Source organism: Exophiala aquamarina (assembly GCF_000709125.1).
Source record: "Exophiala aquamarina CBS 119918 chromosome Unknown aczIA-supercont1.1, whole genome shotgun sequence".
Lineage (NCBI taxonomy): Eukaryota > Fungi > Ascomycota > Eurotiomycetes > Chaetothyriales > Herpotrichiellaceae > Exophiala > Exophiala aquamarina.
Window position 1 is genome coordinate 67,765 of NW_013550587.1, and position 14,233 is coordinate 81,997.

The following is a 14,233-nucleotide window of genomic DNA, read 5'->3' on the forward strand; positions in this document are numbered from 1 at the left end:
CGCACCTGCGATGCTTCAAGATTCAGGCTCCGGACGATCAGGGGCACGCAGGGGTAATAATAGTTACCCTTACTGTTTTTAACTGTACGGAGTAGTGAGCAGTTTCTTAGAGCAGGTGCAAGCTGCAGCCTACCTCTTCTCGTTCCTTCCCAACTGCCATCTCCATCTCCGTTTCTTATTGTTTATTATTCTTCAAGTTTCTCGCTCTTCCTCCCTCCTTTCGCCTTTCCAAGGAACAGGTCGTGCTCCCGAGGCCATCTCATTAATTCTCGTCATTGCTCCTGCCGCTTTTGCTGCTCTCACCATTCCCCTGTGATGCCGCTGGTCGTCTTTTAATCTTTTGTTACTCAATCTTCTCCAATGGCGCCCCGTAAAGATGGCGACGTTGTTTTCTCTGTAAGTCGGCCTCGGCTGAACTTTTGGACTTTCGGACTGATTCATGTCCAGTTTAATGCAAAATACATCTCTTGGGGCCATACTCTCGTTGCATATACTGCGTTCTTCAGTGCGCTGATTGTTGGATGCTCGCTCCATTATCACAAAATTGTACAAAATGAGTGGTTTGGATATCCCGATGAATGGTTTCCCTCCGTCTCCTCCACCATTGGCGACCGATATCCCGAACGTTCCTTCTTCATGCTATTCATTGCCATAACATCCGGTCCAAGATTCGCTCTCGTTACCCTTTTCTATCTGCTCACGCGAAAACCGAATTCAAGTCTGCCGGGAATTGTCGCAGCCACAGGAATCTTCAGAACGTTGACTTGTGGAGGCTGGACATATGTCACATCCACCGACGATCATGGTTGGCATGACATCTTCATGATCTCCTATATCGTTGCAACGCTGCCCTGGACTCTAGGCTGTCTTGCACTAAGTCCTCCCAATCCTCAAGCGATCAAGTATCGAAAAATACTCGCCGGCTCCTTCTTCGGCACCCTGGTACCGTTGGTATACTTCTTTATTCAGCATAAGGTCCATAGAATCCCTGGCGGTAGGTGCAGCCCGTCTTTTCGGTGATCCCACATCTAACTGTGCTAGCTTACACAACTTATGCTTTCTTTGAATGGGCATTAATTCTCTTCGATGTTGGTTTCGACGCTGTTACTGCCCTCGATTTCGAGACATTTGAAGTAGTTGTCAAAGACGTGAAAGGTCTCAGCAGAGGGTATGTGCATATGCTCCCAAGATTCTCAAAAGTACGACTCAGCCGAGTGATTCACCGAGTCAAGAACTGATACTCTGCTAGTGATGCCAAACTGCTCAAAGATTCAGTCAAAGAAAAGGGGTACGTGGAATTCGTCTAGTCCAAACAAAACTAATCCTCGTCTAGACGGGCATCACCCTTCATACAAACGTCCACCTTCGAAGGTCCGAACTATTGGCCCGCCGTGCTTGATGCAGCTGCCGACATCTATACCGGCTTTGTATTTTGGTCCAACCTTACTTCTATCGGACTGCTCGTCTGGTACTTTCCCCTGTGGCACATGGGCATCTCTGGGTACGAGGTCATGATCATGGTGTCCGTCTCGCCTGTCTTTCTCGGCATCCCTCTCGTTCGCTCCCTGGTCATCAAGAATATTCGATGGGTGCATATGTTGTCCTTAGCGGGGCTTCTTGCTTGGAATGTCAAAGACCCTGCAAATCGGCTGTTCACCGTCGGCTTCGCCAACTTCATGGGATGCTTGGCATGGACTACTACGTGGTATGCGGAGAGAAAGAACTCTTCACGGCTGCAGGCCAAAATACTGGCCTGGGGTATTGGCTTGATCCTCTCAAGCATATCCAAATTTGCCAATGGCACCAACAATCCCGTGTGGCCCATCATGAATCCCGGCAACGGCGGGTGGAATAAGACTGGTTTCCTCCTCGCAGTGGCTGCAGTCTGGACGTCAACTCGACAAGTCAATACCAGCGGTGGAGACTATGAACCTCCCCACGCCAGAAAGGGCTCGAGTGTTTTGGCAGGGCTCGGCATAGCGGGTCTCGTATTTGCGCTCCAGTCCCTCCTTTCGGATTCTAGCACCATGATTCTGTGGGTCTGGGAAGGCTTTCCCGTCCAAGGCCCGATAGCAGCACCACACGGTGCAGTGACCATCCTGGCCATGAGCGTCGGCCTCTTTCTCGGCGTCGCGTTGCCAGGTTTCTTTGGATCTTGGACTGCATTTGGGCTGGGTGCTGTAGGTGCCACCTTCCTTACCTACTACAGCAATTGGACTGGTTATTATGGCGCACTAGTCTTGACAGTCTATCTGTTGGGAGTTGCGCCGGTACTGATCACCTCGGCCATCCAGCACAATCTTGCTATCACCTTTGGCTTCGGACTATTTGTGTACAATATCATGTTGCTATTCCATGTCTGGGTGGTGGCATATGCATTTGTCCCTGGTGGACCGCTTGTCCGGGAGCATACGGACTGGGTTATGATGACAACCATGCTGCTGATTGGTGCCGGTGTCTTTTCAGCTTTAGTCACCAATTCTGGTCGCCAGCAGAGGAGCAACGCCAGCGCTAGAGGCCGCAAGCAATCCGCGTACTATCTTCATATTCTTATCGCCCTTCAGTTGCTAACAGCATCGGTCGCTTATCTACGGTTTCCCACCAACGATTATCAGGCGTACCACAGGGAGGAGAGGCTAATGACAGCTGGTATCTGGACTGTTCATTTTTCACTAGATAACGACATGTGGTCATCTGAACGACGGATGAGAGATGCAATCAAGGAGCTGGAACTTGATGTGGTTGGACTTTTAGAATCCGACAACCAGCGGATTATTATGGGCAACCGAGATACCACACAATATCTTGCAGAGGACCTTGGGATGTATGTGGACTATGGCCCGGGGCCAAACAAGCATACATGGGGATCAGCATTATTATCAAAATTCCCTATCCTCAACTCAACTCATCACCTCCTACCGTCACCAGTGGGTGAGCTTGCTCCAGCAATCGAGGCGACTTTGGACGTCTATGGAACGCACGTTGATGTGTTTGTCTTCCACTCTGGGCAAGAGGAAGACCCTGAAGACCGTCGCCTTCAATCAGAATACCTTGCAAAGGTCATGAAAGCCAGCCCGCGGCCCGCGATTCTCCTGAGCTATTTGGTAACCAAGCCCAAGGAAGGCAACTACCACACGTACGTGGGTGAGAAGAGTGGCATGCATGACATTGATAGTCGGGACTGGGATCGCTGGTGTGAATACATTCTTTATAAGGACATCAAACGTGTGGGGTATGCCAGAGTGAGTCGTGGTACGATTACAGACACGGAGATCCAGGTGAGTTGTGTTGAACCATTGACATGACCCTTGATACTAACAGTCTGTAGGTGGGCAAGTTCGTGGTAGGAGAGGAAGTGTCATATACAGACGAGAGGATTCCAGAGGAGCAGGTTCATCCAGCACGAAGATTTCCAGCGTTGTTCCGTGGAGAGGGTGTACGCGGCCATCGATATCATGTCTTTGATGAGCCATGGTATTATGCTTAGATAGTCGTACTTGTACTATATGACCTGCCGTGGGCCCTGTAGAATGGTAGTTTTTGGCTACGTTGCCTGGGCGGTCGTCAGGCGACGCCCGAACAGTGGAGGGTGGAGCGCAGTTCCAAGCACCAAGTGAGGACCCTGGAGTATTATACCGTCAGACTCCGAGTTTGACAAAAACCCTCAGTCACGTGTCTCTAGTTTTCCCTCGCATTGAGGTGGGCTCTGGATCCGTCAGACAGCTTATTTCTCAGCCTATCTCAGTGCTACACGACAACGGCTGCGGGGCAATTGTGACTCTATCGTGACTCCATTTCATCATGCGTGACTCCAACTGAAACCCATGCACTGCTACTCCTTCTGCAGCACTCCGTCCCTACTGTACGTACGTTGAGATTCCGAGTTGTGAATCCTGACAAGCTCGACTAACTCGAAACGTGCTCCCTCGTCTGTTCCTTACATACTCGTACTGTTTAATCAAGTCTCGGGTATCTCGCAACGTTTACGGTTTCCCAACTCTTCCACGATTGTCCTTTCCTTCGGCCTACGAGACAGGTGTCGGCGTTCTTGACTTCCTTTCAATATCTGACTGCTCAGCATCATGTCCAACTTATCTAATCCTCCGCCGGGCTCCCGAGCCATCAAGATCCCAATCTATGCCAAAAGCACCAGAGAGTTCACCACTTCCAACCGACCACGCCGCAGCGAGCGGTATGCCAAACAAAGCGAACGAGCAGACTCGGACGCCGGCCCGTCCTCTCTTGGTTCCGATCACGATTCATCCTGGTCCTACAGCCCTCTTCCGGGCCGGCCACAGAACGCTCTCCAGACAGTAGCCTCCCCTCAAAGCAACACCCGATTTCTCTATAGCCATTCGACGACTCCGACCGAGACGTCCTCGAAAAGGAAAGATAAACAGAAATCCACCGTCGACACTACGAGCTCGTCACCGCCTTCCGCCATGCCCGCCCTGTTCAATCCGTCGACCTCTCCTCTCGGACCCTCGATGCTAGCCTCAAGCTCCTACAAGTCGATCAACCTAAATTCCCATCATGACGACCCGGACGAGCCCCCCCGTCTTATCACCTATACTAAGCACAGCCAAGGCTTTACTTGGAACGATGAGTTGTTCCTACCTTCCTACCTCCTGGGCCGCTACGGGGAGCGCGGACGAAAGAAGCAATATGACGGGGACTTTGGCGATGATGACCATTGCCCCGTGGCAGAGATCTTCGTCACTGATGAGGAAGCTGAGGCCATGATGCCCTGAGTGAAAGAGGTAAACAACACCCAGGAGATTGGCAACGATTTACTACTAAGCGATTACTTTTTCATATGAGACTATGGTACAGACGGCTCCAGAATTGCGGCCTGGGTTGAAACGGAACGGCGTCGTGTGAATTTTCAACAGGAATGGGAACCTAAAGGGTCAGAATCCAGGTCAATCAATACGGCGTCCCAAGGAATCGGTGGTGAGGAAACATCCGCCGAATGGTTAAATATCAGCAACGCACCATTGGATAGCTAATCCCATCCATGCGATGAGGAAACACCAAGTGGTTGCAGTCTCTCCTTGTCCCCTCCTTTTCTTGTTCTGTCAATTTCTTATTCTCGGTTTGGGCGCATCAACGGATGGAGTTCATGGCAATCGAGAAATCTCGGCTCAATATTTTCATCAAGGTCAGGGAAACAAGGATACACTCACAGATTCAGAGGAGGCTGCACGGACGTGTGCCTGAGCTTAGTTATGGTGGGATTGTTTTCATGAGACTGGTTCTCTTGGAATATTGGATAGGACTGCTTTAGAGTTGGAGTCATGGACATTGCCGTATATATCATGGCGAGAGAACCACCATCTGATATCGATACATTCGTTTGATGGTAATCTGAGAATATGCTTCCAAGTGTGCTCCGTCCTATGCAACGTTCCAGACGGCTTCTGCGTCTTCTGATTCCAATACTTTGGGTGTGCAAAAGGCACCAACTTGTGCTCATAGAACGCACTGGCTAACTATCAACTTTTGTTAAATATCCATAAATAAGCAGCGCTGGTTCAAGAGACGCAACATGGATAGCGAGGACTGTAATTCTAGGGCTCCTCACGACGTTGACATTCCAATTAAATAATGTATAATCAATCGCTCCAACAGAAAACCAGCAATACCACACTAGCATCACTAATACTCTTGTCTTACATGTAGCATCGCAGTCTTGGTCATTGAATGTGTTTCGCTGGTATGGAACCGTCATGGTCGTGCCCTGAATCCCTAGAGATCGTGCCGACGTTGCCCACCATGGTAGTAAATCGATTAACTTAAGTTGATTGCCTTCTACATGTCCTTAGGCTATTCATGAACGGTGACTCATCGCAATAGATCGACTGGATCAATGCATTAGATGAGGTGGGCGACAGGCAGGGAAACATATAGAAAGGTCGAAAACGCTCTGTGGAACCCATGCCATGGGCTACGACCTGAAGATTCTTGGTTTCCACGCAGAGGAACTTCAGTTGCTGTCCTTCTCGTCTCTACTCAACGTTCCTATATTTCTTAGAAACGAAGCTATGTCCGTGACCCTCGGCACCGAAGCAGATGCACAAGACTACCTACAAGTCAACCAGGCGTCATGGGATGCTCGAGCTGCGTCGGTAAGCCACCGCATCTGACAAAGCCCTTCCCTTCCAAGGGACCTCTGTTGGTTGGGTTTTCTAACTGACACTGAGACACAAAGCACGCGCAGAGCGAGATGTACAATCTGTCCGCATATAAGTCAGATCCATTGTACATCTCTGACATCGTGCAGTTCGATCTCCCGCGCCTGCCAGCTGTAGACGGTTTGCAAATCGCGCATCTGCAGTGCCACATCGGGACCGACACGCTCTCGCTCGCGCGCCTGGGCGCCGCGTCGGTCGTGGGGCTGGATTTCTCAGGCGAGTCGCTGAAACAGGCTCGTGGTCTCGCCGGCGCTACCGCGGGTTCTGGTGGTGAGAAGGTCAGCTACGTGCAGGGTGATGTTTACGACGCGGTGGAGTTGCTTGGACGGGAGTCGTTCGACCTCGTCTTTACCGGTATTGGCTCGCTATGCTGGCTCCCGAGCATCTCTCGCTGGGCGGGAGTCGTCGCGGGGCTGCTCAAGCCTAGAGGGCGCTTCTTCATCCGTGAAGGCCATCCGATCTTGTGGGCTGCGGACGACTCTGCCGTCAGTGAGGCTTATCCAGCGGAACAGCTGTGCATCGCGTATCCGTACTATGAGAGTGGAAGGCCGATCATCAACAACGATGGGCTGAGCTACGTGGGTGATTCGGGGGTTCCAGCAGAAGGAGGAGCTTCCAACACATCCAAGAAGGAGAACGAAATCTCAGGGGAAGCACCTACGATAACTGCGACAAAGGAGTTCAATCACGGACTGGGGGAGATCATTCAAGCATTGATCCAGGCCGGCTTGCGGATCAGCATGGTCGAGGAACATGACTCGGTGACCTGGAATGCGCTCCCAGGCCGAATGGTCAAGATGGAGTTGGCGGAGTATCGTCTCGCGCATGGACGTGACAGAATGCCGTGTTCGTACACGATCCAGGCGGTCAAAGACTAGCGGCGGCTTGTTGCATGGGAGCATCCCTGGGTCTGTGGGAGGAGGAGCTTCGTAGCAGCGGCGGTGTTGTTGTACAACTCTTCGACCTGGACAGTTCGGGGGCCAGACGCCCTTCTGAGGCACGAAGGATCTGGCAGGACTCTTGAAAGTTCTGACACGTTCGCTTTAAGTTCTGCTATCACTATTTTCATATGTATATGCCGATGTTGTAGGACTTATGACACTCACTGATAGAAACCCAAGGTCAGGGAAGTCATTGTGTCGCTGTGCTTCCAATACTGTTTGCCGCGGCGGTCGCCACATCAATATCTTCCTCAACCGTGCCGCCGCTGACGCCGACGGCTCCAATGAAATATCCCTCAGGGTCAAAGATTGGCTGTCCACCACCAAACACCACAGTGCCGCCGTTGGTCTCTTGAATTCCGTAAAGGTCACCCCCGGGCTGAGAACGGGTGATCAACGCATTATTTGGGATGCCGTTGTAGAGAACGACCGTCTTCGCCTTCTTCTGGCTGATGTCGATACTACCTAGGAACGCGTTGTCCATGTGTATGAAGCCGATGAGAAAGGCAGAAGGGTCGAGGATGGCGATGTTCTGCTGAACACTAGAAAGCGGGAGGGTGGGTCAGTATGGCCTGTCTGGTACGTAAGGATTCAACGAAGTCTACCCTATCTCAGTTGATCGTCTAATGCCAGCGTCGAGAGCCGTCAAGGCTTGTGTTTGATTGACATAGTGTCTTTGAGCCGGGGTGGAGCCCCAGCCTTGCGTTGCTGTTCGGTCCACGGTGGGGCCCGGGGAGGCAACTTCGGCTGCCATAGCAAGCGGTTCTCGTTGGGGCTGGGAGTGTGTAAAGGCCCGGAATAGGTTTTTGCTCAGCTGGTTCTCAGGCTCAAGCAAGTAGGGCTGCTGATAGTGATGAAGCGGAAATCGCCAACCGTAGACACGGGGCTCCCGGCCCCGACCTACTTAAATACACTCTCACCCCCTTGTACGCTTGTCTTTGGCTGTACTCGGTATGCAGAGGCAGCCCAAATGTCAACTGGGGGGATATGCTCATGACGTGAAGCATGGACTGTAATCATACAGCAGTTTGCGGGGTGCACTTGGAGAGGAGTGTAGCGTCTCCATTCATCCATCCTTGACCTGTGTAGGCAAGATTCCCATGGCTGGTCAGTGGTCAGTGGTCACTGGCCGCCCACCAGTGTCTCTCTCTCGGTAATGGCATCCTTGAGCAGCCCATTGGGTCCTAGGACGCGGTTACTCTCCGGGATTCGCATCGAGAGCGAGGCTTCTGGGATGTGGGGTGCCGATGTTTTGCTCGTTCAGATCTAGTTGGCTGCAGCTCGTTCATTCTTTACCCGAAGGGTTCGCGCCCACAACCTTCGATCAGATGAAGCTTGAAGGGGAGAGTGGATACGAGTCTTCCAGGAACAGCAACCGGCATCTACAAGACGCAGGGCCCACATGACGGGATTCATGAACCGTTTGCATTTCCCAGGCCGCTCTCCGTCTATTCTACATGTCTGTTTTGCTATGCTCCAATTTGCTGAGGTGACCAGCCATGATCGTAACGGTATCAAGTTTCATATCTTTGAATCAACAACTTTTCCTTCTCCATCCAATCCTGGTGCAGGGACGCCATCAGTAAAATGAAAACCCAAGGCCTCGCCCTACGAGCCGCCTGTGACTTTCTTCCACGCTCCTCTCATTGCTTCAGCCTCTCATTGCTTCAGGTAGAGTGCCAACTTTGCTATCAAATAACTCCTCGGCCTGCTGCCACACACGCGAAGTCTTGCGGTCATTCAGCGTGAGCAGGCTGGGAAGTAGTGCCTCGCTGAAGGCTTCGCTGGCCTCGCGAGGGAGCAGGCTAGGGAGGTGATCAATTGAGATGACCGACAGGGGCGGATTTTTGTATCCCTTGACCGGTAACGTTGGGTTCGAGAATGTGCTGTTCTCGGTGTAAATGGGAACGGGGTTGTGCGGGTTGGTGGTGTCGCAGGAAACGTCACATACGACTGAGAGATTTCGTTTGTCCGAGGAAAGAGACTCTTCGTTGAGAAATGGTGGAATAGGGTCAGAGAGGTAGATGCAGTTTACAAAGATATCGGATTCGACGATTTCGGAAAACGGGCCACCTTTGGCCGTCTCGGCCATATCCCACTTCAGAATGTTCTCATCGGGGATTCCAGCCTGCGTGCACAGGTCAACGGCGCCACGACCACAACGGCCTAGGGCGCCAATGACAAGGACACGGGGTTGACGGCCAGCAATCTTGGCGCCCTCTTGAAGGCATGAACGCACATCAGCAAGGAGGAGGTCTTGGTTGGCGTAGCTGGAGACTGCGGCAAGCCCTTCCTTCGCGGAGGGATTCTGCAGCTGATATGCCCAAGTCTCGAGGGCAAGGGCAGCGCCGGCATAACCGGCGTGATAGCCAAAGGCGGCGACTCGACGGCCGACATCATCTGTGAGAAACTCCAGGTCGAGGAGGGTGCCACCGCCCTGAGGGAAACGAGAGAGGACTTCTTGCCAACCGCCCTGGCCTTTGTAGCAGTGTGCGAATTGGACATGGGTGTGTTTAAGCGCAACTGGGCCGGTTCAGCACGACTTCCGCATTGTAGCAAGTGCAGGAGAACAGACACTTATCCTCAGGTAGCTCCTTGAGGCCGACAATAATGTGATCGGTAGGAGCATCGACCCATGAACCCTCGGGGACCAGTGTGGCGCCAACTTCTTCGAACTCGGAGTCATCAAATATCCTTTCGGGACTCCGCTCAACATTCACTGTGTATCCGGCATTGAGAAGAGCCTTGGTCGTCGTGGGGGTTACTATGGAGGAAGGTCAACTGGAAGCTCGCCCGGGGTCGAGCAGGGCTGTCACATACACGCAGATCGGTGCTCGAGTGGCTTGGATTCTGATCGAAGGTGGAGAGTGGTCGTCATAATTGTTCAGGGTGACAGCTCAGAGACAGATGGAGCGAGACAGAATAAAATTGAAGTGTAGAAACTATTCAAAGACCGCAACCGCCGGTACAAGGACTGTGGTATCCGTACAGAGCACCGCTAATAACTAATATATGACTCTTACCTTCTCAGGTCAATGCTGCGAAATACGCTGCCAAGGTTTGGGAAATCTGCTCGCGGCTCACCCCGTTTGGGGACGAGGGTGATGCCGCCCTGTGCTCACGCAGGACACGCGCGATTCAGGGTGAGCGATCGCCCGTGTCTCACCGGTCGTGGTGGCCGCGACACATCGCGCCTTGGCGGCCGTGGGCGCGCTGGCGGTCTCGGGCGGACCCTGCAATTAGGCCTCTCAGGGCGAGGTACGTGAGGGCCACTGCGGCCAAGCGCTTGTCCAATCAAGCTGGAGGAGCGGCTTAAAAGCAGCGTCGCGGATTTGACGCTTTGAGGCTGATGCCGGTAGGACCAACTGCACATTCAAATTGAAATGACTCCTGCTAAAAGTACGAAGAGGGCAGAAGCTATATCGACAAACACCTCCCTCTCTCTCTCTCACTCGCGCTCGCTTCTACTGCTTTCGCTGCTTTCGTATTTTGTCCATTCTTCCATCCAGGCTTACGTAACACCACCTCCCATTCCCTTCTAGGTCCGTCCCACTTGACCGCTGGGAGCTATGATTTTCCTCCTCTCTGCGAGTCCTGCGCATCGAACGAGGACCTCTGACGAACCTTATCTACTCTTCAACTTTCGGGGTGGACAATGGCCTCACTGAGCGCTTGAATTGACTTACGGCCGCCCTCCTACCGCGAACTGCGCCTTTCGCTAGAGGCTTTGACTACGGCACGCCTCTTTCCGTGAGCGCATAGTGGTGATACTCTCGCCGTGGGGCACCTGTCTCCTTCTAGGTTGCATCGTGGGAATATAGCTGTGACGCCAGAAGATTCCGGCACGGTGCCAGCGTTGGTCCCATTCTTCTCAGAGCTGGCATCAACCATCTGCTTGATGGGATTACACATGTAACGCTACGAAACATTTGAGATCACACCGGTTACTACGAGCTAAGAAACATGCCTGGCTCGGTCGACTAATGGTAGAAATGACTCACGAACAGGCTTACAGGCATGTAAGATAGTGGGATGGCGTGGTTGCGCGACTTTGAAGAACGGAGTTCGGCAGAGGTCTACGCTATTGGCGACTAGATGGTTGCCAAGGTGGAATTCTGCCTATTAGGGAGTCAATATATGGAAGTGAGTTGGAAGCCGCTCGCAGCAGCTTGGATGGTAGCTGAATTCAGAGCGAGAAAAGCAAGGGGTCGCGCATGGACCCTATACCCTGCAAATCTACTCCAAAACCACGACGCGCACGCATTAAAGGGGGATTTTAAGGGAATAAATACGATCTACGTGTAATGCGGCCGCGGGAATTAGTACTTCTCTATAACGACACGACTACAATGGAACTCGGCGTCCTTGAGCACGCCGAATCGAAAACTGAAATCAGCTCCGGACGGGACACAAGAAGCCGTATTTAATCGACTCGACACGAATCTCGAGGGCTAAGAATCGAGCATATAGCGTAATGACTCCAACCCCGCCAGGTAAGGGGAGAGGGGCTGAATATAGAAGTGGGAGGAAGATAAGGGACCAAGTGCCGGGCTTCGATACACTGCCTAGAGCTCGAGGGCGAATAATGTAATAGTCACGGGATTTAGTCTTAAAGGGGACTATTTAAGGACTTTAGTTTCCCACTTTATCCTCCGTTATCATTTACTTTTCCGGCTTCTTAGAACTGCACGGGAGTCGGAATCACGGTTCGTTTGACCGTAGGACTTGTATATTCGAGCGCTTTATAGAGAAATAAGCTAATCTATTCGATCTTTACTCCTTTGGATTTTTAAGATACTGTAGCAACGAAGCCTCTAGGCCGCTACCCGATAAACTTACTTCCAATTCTTCTCTAGAAGCCGCAATCCCCGAGACGTATAGGGATTCCCGTACTACTCTCCCTAACGAGAATATCTATGATGCCGAAGTGATTAATCTCGCCTCAGCCGACGATAGTATAGGTTGGGCCTTTAGCGTCGTGGCCATTAGAACCTGAATCTACATCTAACTCACACAGGGGCTAGAATTAGCGTCTTCTTTACTCACACGCCCCGAAATACCCGAGCCAGCATCTCAAACATCTCCAACACCATCTTCCATGACTCTGGCTGGGTCCCGGACGCCGGTGCGACCCCTATCCTCGTCCACAACTTCACCTCTACCTATTCCTTGCGCAGTCCTAGGACGAGGAAGGTGCCTCTGGACGAAACCACCGCCGCCGTAGGCGACTCACTATAAATCGATATAGAAGTAAACGAAAGACGCTGGGCTCTTGGTGGATAGAGATGTGTACGAACATCCGGTGCAAAGATCTAATAGTTATGGTGACGCGGGACCTTCTTCATGCGAAACCTCTCCCTCCACCACCGATGCAAATTCCGGAAGCGCTATCTCAGGAAGATTAACGTTCAAGCCCATACCGCCGCCGACTTTAGAAACCATAGATTCGTTCGAAATACCTGAAACACCGTCTGCTATAGAGCATCCGCGTTGTGATCCGGCAATCATAAGGGCCATGGAGAGCATCTTTTCGTTGACTCGGACGTCTCCTCGCTTAATCTTGAGCTGATTTAAGAATCGATTAGTCGTTTACCGCAGATCTCATCGTACATCGAATTATTATATAATGAAGATATTTTCCCTATACACATTTATCGGTGGTTTATCCTGACTCCTATTTTCGACTTACTACTAAGATTATAATTACTTACGCTATTGTCCTCAGTTTAATACCCGTACCCGAATTACAAGAGGCTTAAAGACTCCTACTCCCACGGCTACATCTCGGCTAGTTACCTATGTATCTGCCATCGTGAGACGTCCTCATCATGTCACAAGTCTGCAGCGTCTAATGTGATAAGGAACATTCACTATAGAGCTAAAGACAAAGGTTAAGACCGCGGCTTTCGAGAGAAACTACGTTTCCTCCTTCAGCTTATTTCGACTCTTAGTCTGCTGGGCAGCCAACCGATACTGAGCTTTGCAAAGAATCATTTTCTAAAGGTGTTCGTCGAGTCTGTGGTTACTTTCTTAGGCGCAGGGTTCGCCGAAACTAGACGTGAAGTAAAGAGCTTGAACAGCTTCCCTCCCCCGACATCGCGAAGAGACAGGCAAAGTTCATTACTGTAGTCGGGTCTGGTAAAGCAACGTCTACAAAGAGGTCTTCCTTACTCATTAATCAAACATTCAAGGTGTCGCTCCCGTCAAACTCGTATCCGACCATTGAGAGAATTGACGAACATCATATGCGACAATAGAAAATCGATAGGTTTCACTTCATCATGCGGCAGCACCCCCGTCTACGTTGACAACCGTTCCAGTGATGTAGGAAGAATCGTCGCTCAACAAAAAAGCGACTAATTTGGCAACTTCCTCCGCTGTGCCAATCCTTTTCAATGGTAGGGATGAATATGTGCTGGTAGTAGCACTGGATGACGACGAGGAAGGGCCCTTGAGCATTTGATCCAACATAGGAGTTGCAATAGGCCCTCTGTCAGCCGATTAGCGGTAGATCAATGATGGGAAGGACGATGCGTACGGAGCAACCGCATTGACACGAATACCTTTCACTCCAACCTCTTTAGCGGCTGTTTTGGTCAGTCCCACAACACCATGCTTTGAAGAAGAGTAGGCAGATATTCCTGGTCGGCCTATAACGCCAGCCAACGAAGCTGCGTTGACAATGCTTCCGCCATTCTTCATCGCTCGAATCTGAGCCCTCACACAGTACATGACTCCTGTAAGATTGACTGCGATTACTCTATCCCATGCATCATTTGAAAAATCTTCGACATTTTGGAAGCTTGACTGGACGCCGGCGATATTGGCCGCACCGTCCAGCCGCCCAAATTGCTGCAGGACTCCGCCAATCCAGGCATCAACAGCATTACTCGAAGCCACATCCACCACGTCACCAATGACTGTGTAGCCTTGACTCTTCAAGCTCGTGACTGTTTTGTGTAATGCCATTTCGTCAATGTCTGCGAGGGCCAATTTCCCCCCAAGTGTAGCCACCATTTCTGCAACCGCGAGTCCAATGCCAGAAGCTGCCCCAGTAATAGCGATGACCTTGTCATTCAGAGACATGTCGAAATGGCT

General features: G+C 51.4%; 6 protein-coding genes across 6 annotated transcripts; 3 read left to right on the forward strand and 3 right to left on the reverse strand.

Moving 5' to 3' along the window:
* Positions 1-360: 360 nt before the first annotated feature.
* Positions 361-3,487, forward strand: A1O9_00028 (uncharacterized protein; the record flags this gene model as incomplete). The annotated part of the gene is made up of 6 exons (XM_013409192.1): positions 361-396; positions 448-994; positions 1,042-1,168; positions 1,250-1,288; positions 1,334-3,278; positions 3,329-3,487. 6 exons carry the CDS (start codon positions 361-363, stop codon positions 3,485-3,487), a joined length of 2,853 nt encoding a protein of 950 aa, XP_013264646.1.
* Positions 3,488-4,082: 595 nt separating this feature from the next.
* Positions 4,083-4,751, forward strand: A1O9_00029 (uncharacterized protein; the record flags this gene model as incomplete). The annotated part of the gene is made up of 1 exon (XM_013409193.1): positions 4,083-4,751. The coding sequence occupies one exon, from the start codon at positions 4,083-4,085 to the stop codon at positions 4,749-4,751; it is 669 nt and encodes a 222-aa protein (XP_013264647.1).
* Positions 4,752-5,942: 1,191 nt separating this feature from the next.
* On the forward strand, positions 5,943-7,072 carry A1O9_00030 (uncharacterized protein; the record flags this gene model as incomplete). Its single annotated transcript, XM_013409194.1, has 2 exons — positions 5,943-6,128; positions 6,212-7,072. 2 exons carry the CDS (start codon positions 5,943-5,945, stop codon positions 7,070-7,072), a joined length of 1,047 nt encoding a protein of 348 aa, XP_013264648.1.
* A 253-nt stretch (positions 7,073-7,325) lies between these two features.
* A1O9_00031 (uncharacterized protein) lies at positions 7,326-7,889 on the reverse strand (the record flags this gene model as incomplete). Its single annotated transcript, XM_013409195.1, has 2 exons — positions 7,326-7,677; positions 7,741-7,889. The coding sequence occupies 2 exons, from the start codon at positions 7,887-7,889 to the stop codon at positions 7,326-7,328; spliced, it is 501 nt and encodes a 166-aa protein (XP_013264649.1).
* Positions 7,890-8,786: 897 nt separating this feature from the next.
* A1O9_00032 (saccharopine dehydrogenase [NAD+, L-lysine-forming]) lies at positions 8,787-10,013 on the reverse strand (the record flags this gene model as incomplete). Its single annotated transcript, XM_013409196.1, has 3 exons — positions 8,787-9,658; positions 9,711-9,899; positions 9,956-10,013. The coding sequence occupies 3 exons, from the start codon at positions 10,011-10,013 to the stop codon at positions 8,787-8,789; spliced, it is 1,119 nt and encodes a 372-aa protein (XP_013264650.1).
* Positions 10,014-13,414: 3,401 nt separating this feature from the next.
* On the reverse strand, positions 13,415-14,221 carry A1O9_00033 (uncharacterized protein; the record flags this gene model as incomplete). Its single annotated transcript, XM_013409197.1, has 2 exons — positions 13,415-13,625; positions 13,674-14,221. The coding sequence occupies 2 exons, from the start codon at positions 14,219-14,221 to the stop codon at positions 13,415-13,417; spliced, it is 759 nt and encodes a 252-aa protein (XP_013264651.1).
* Between the last annotated feature and the right edge of the window lie 12 nt (positions 14,222-14,233).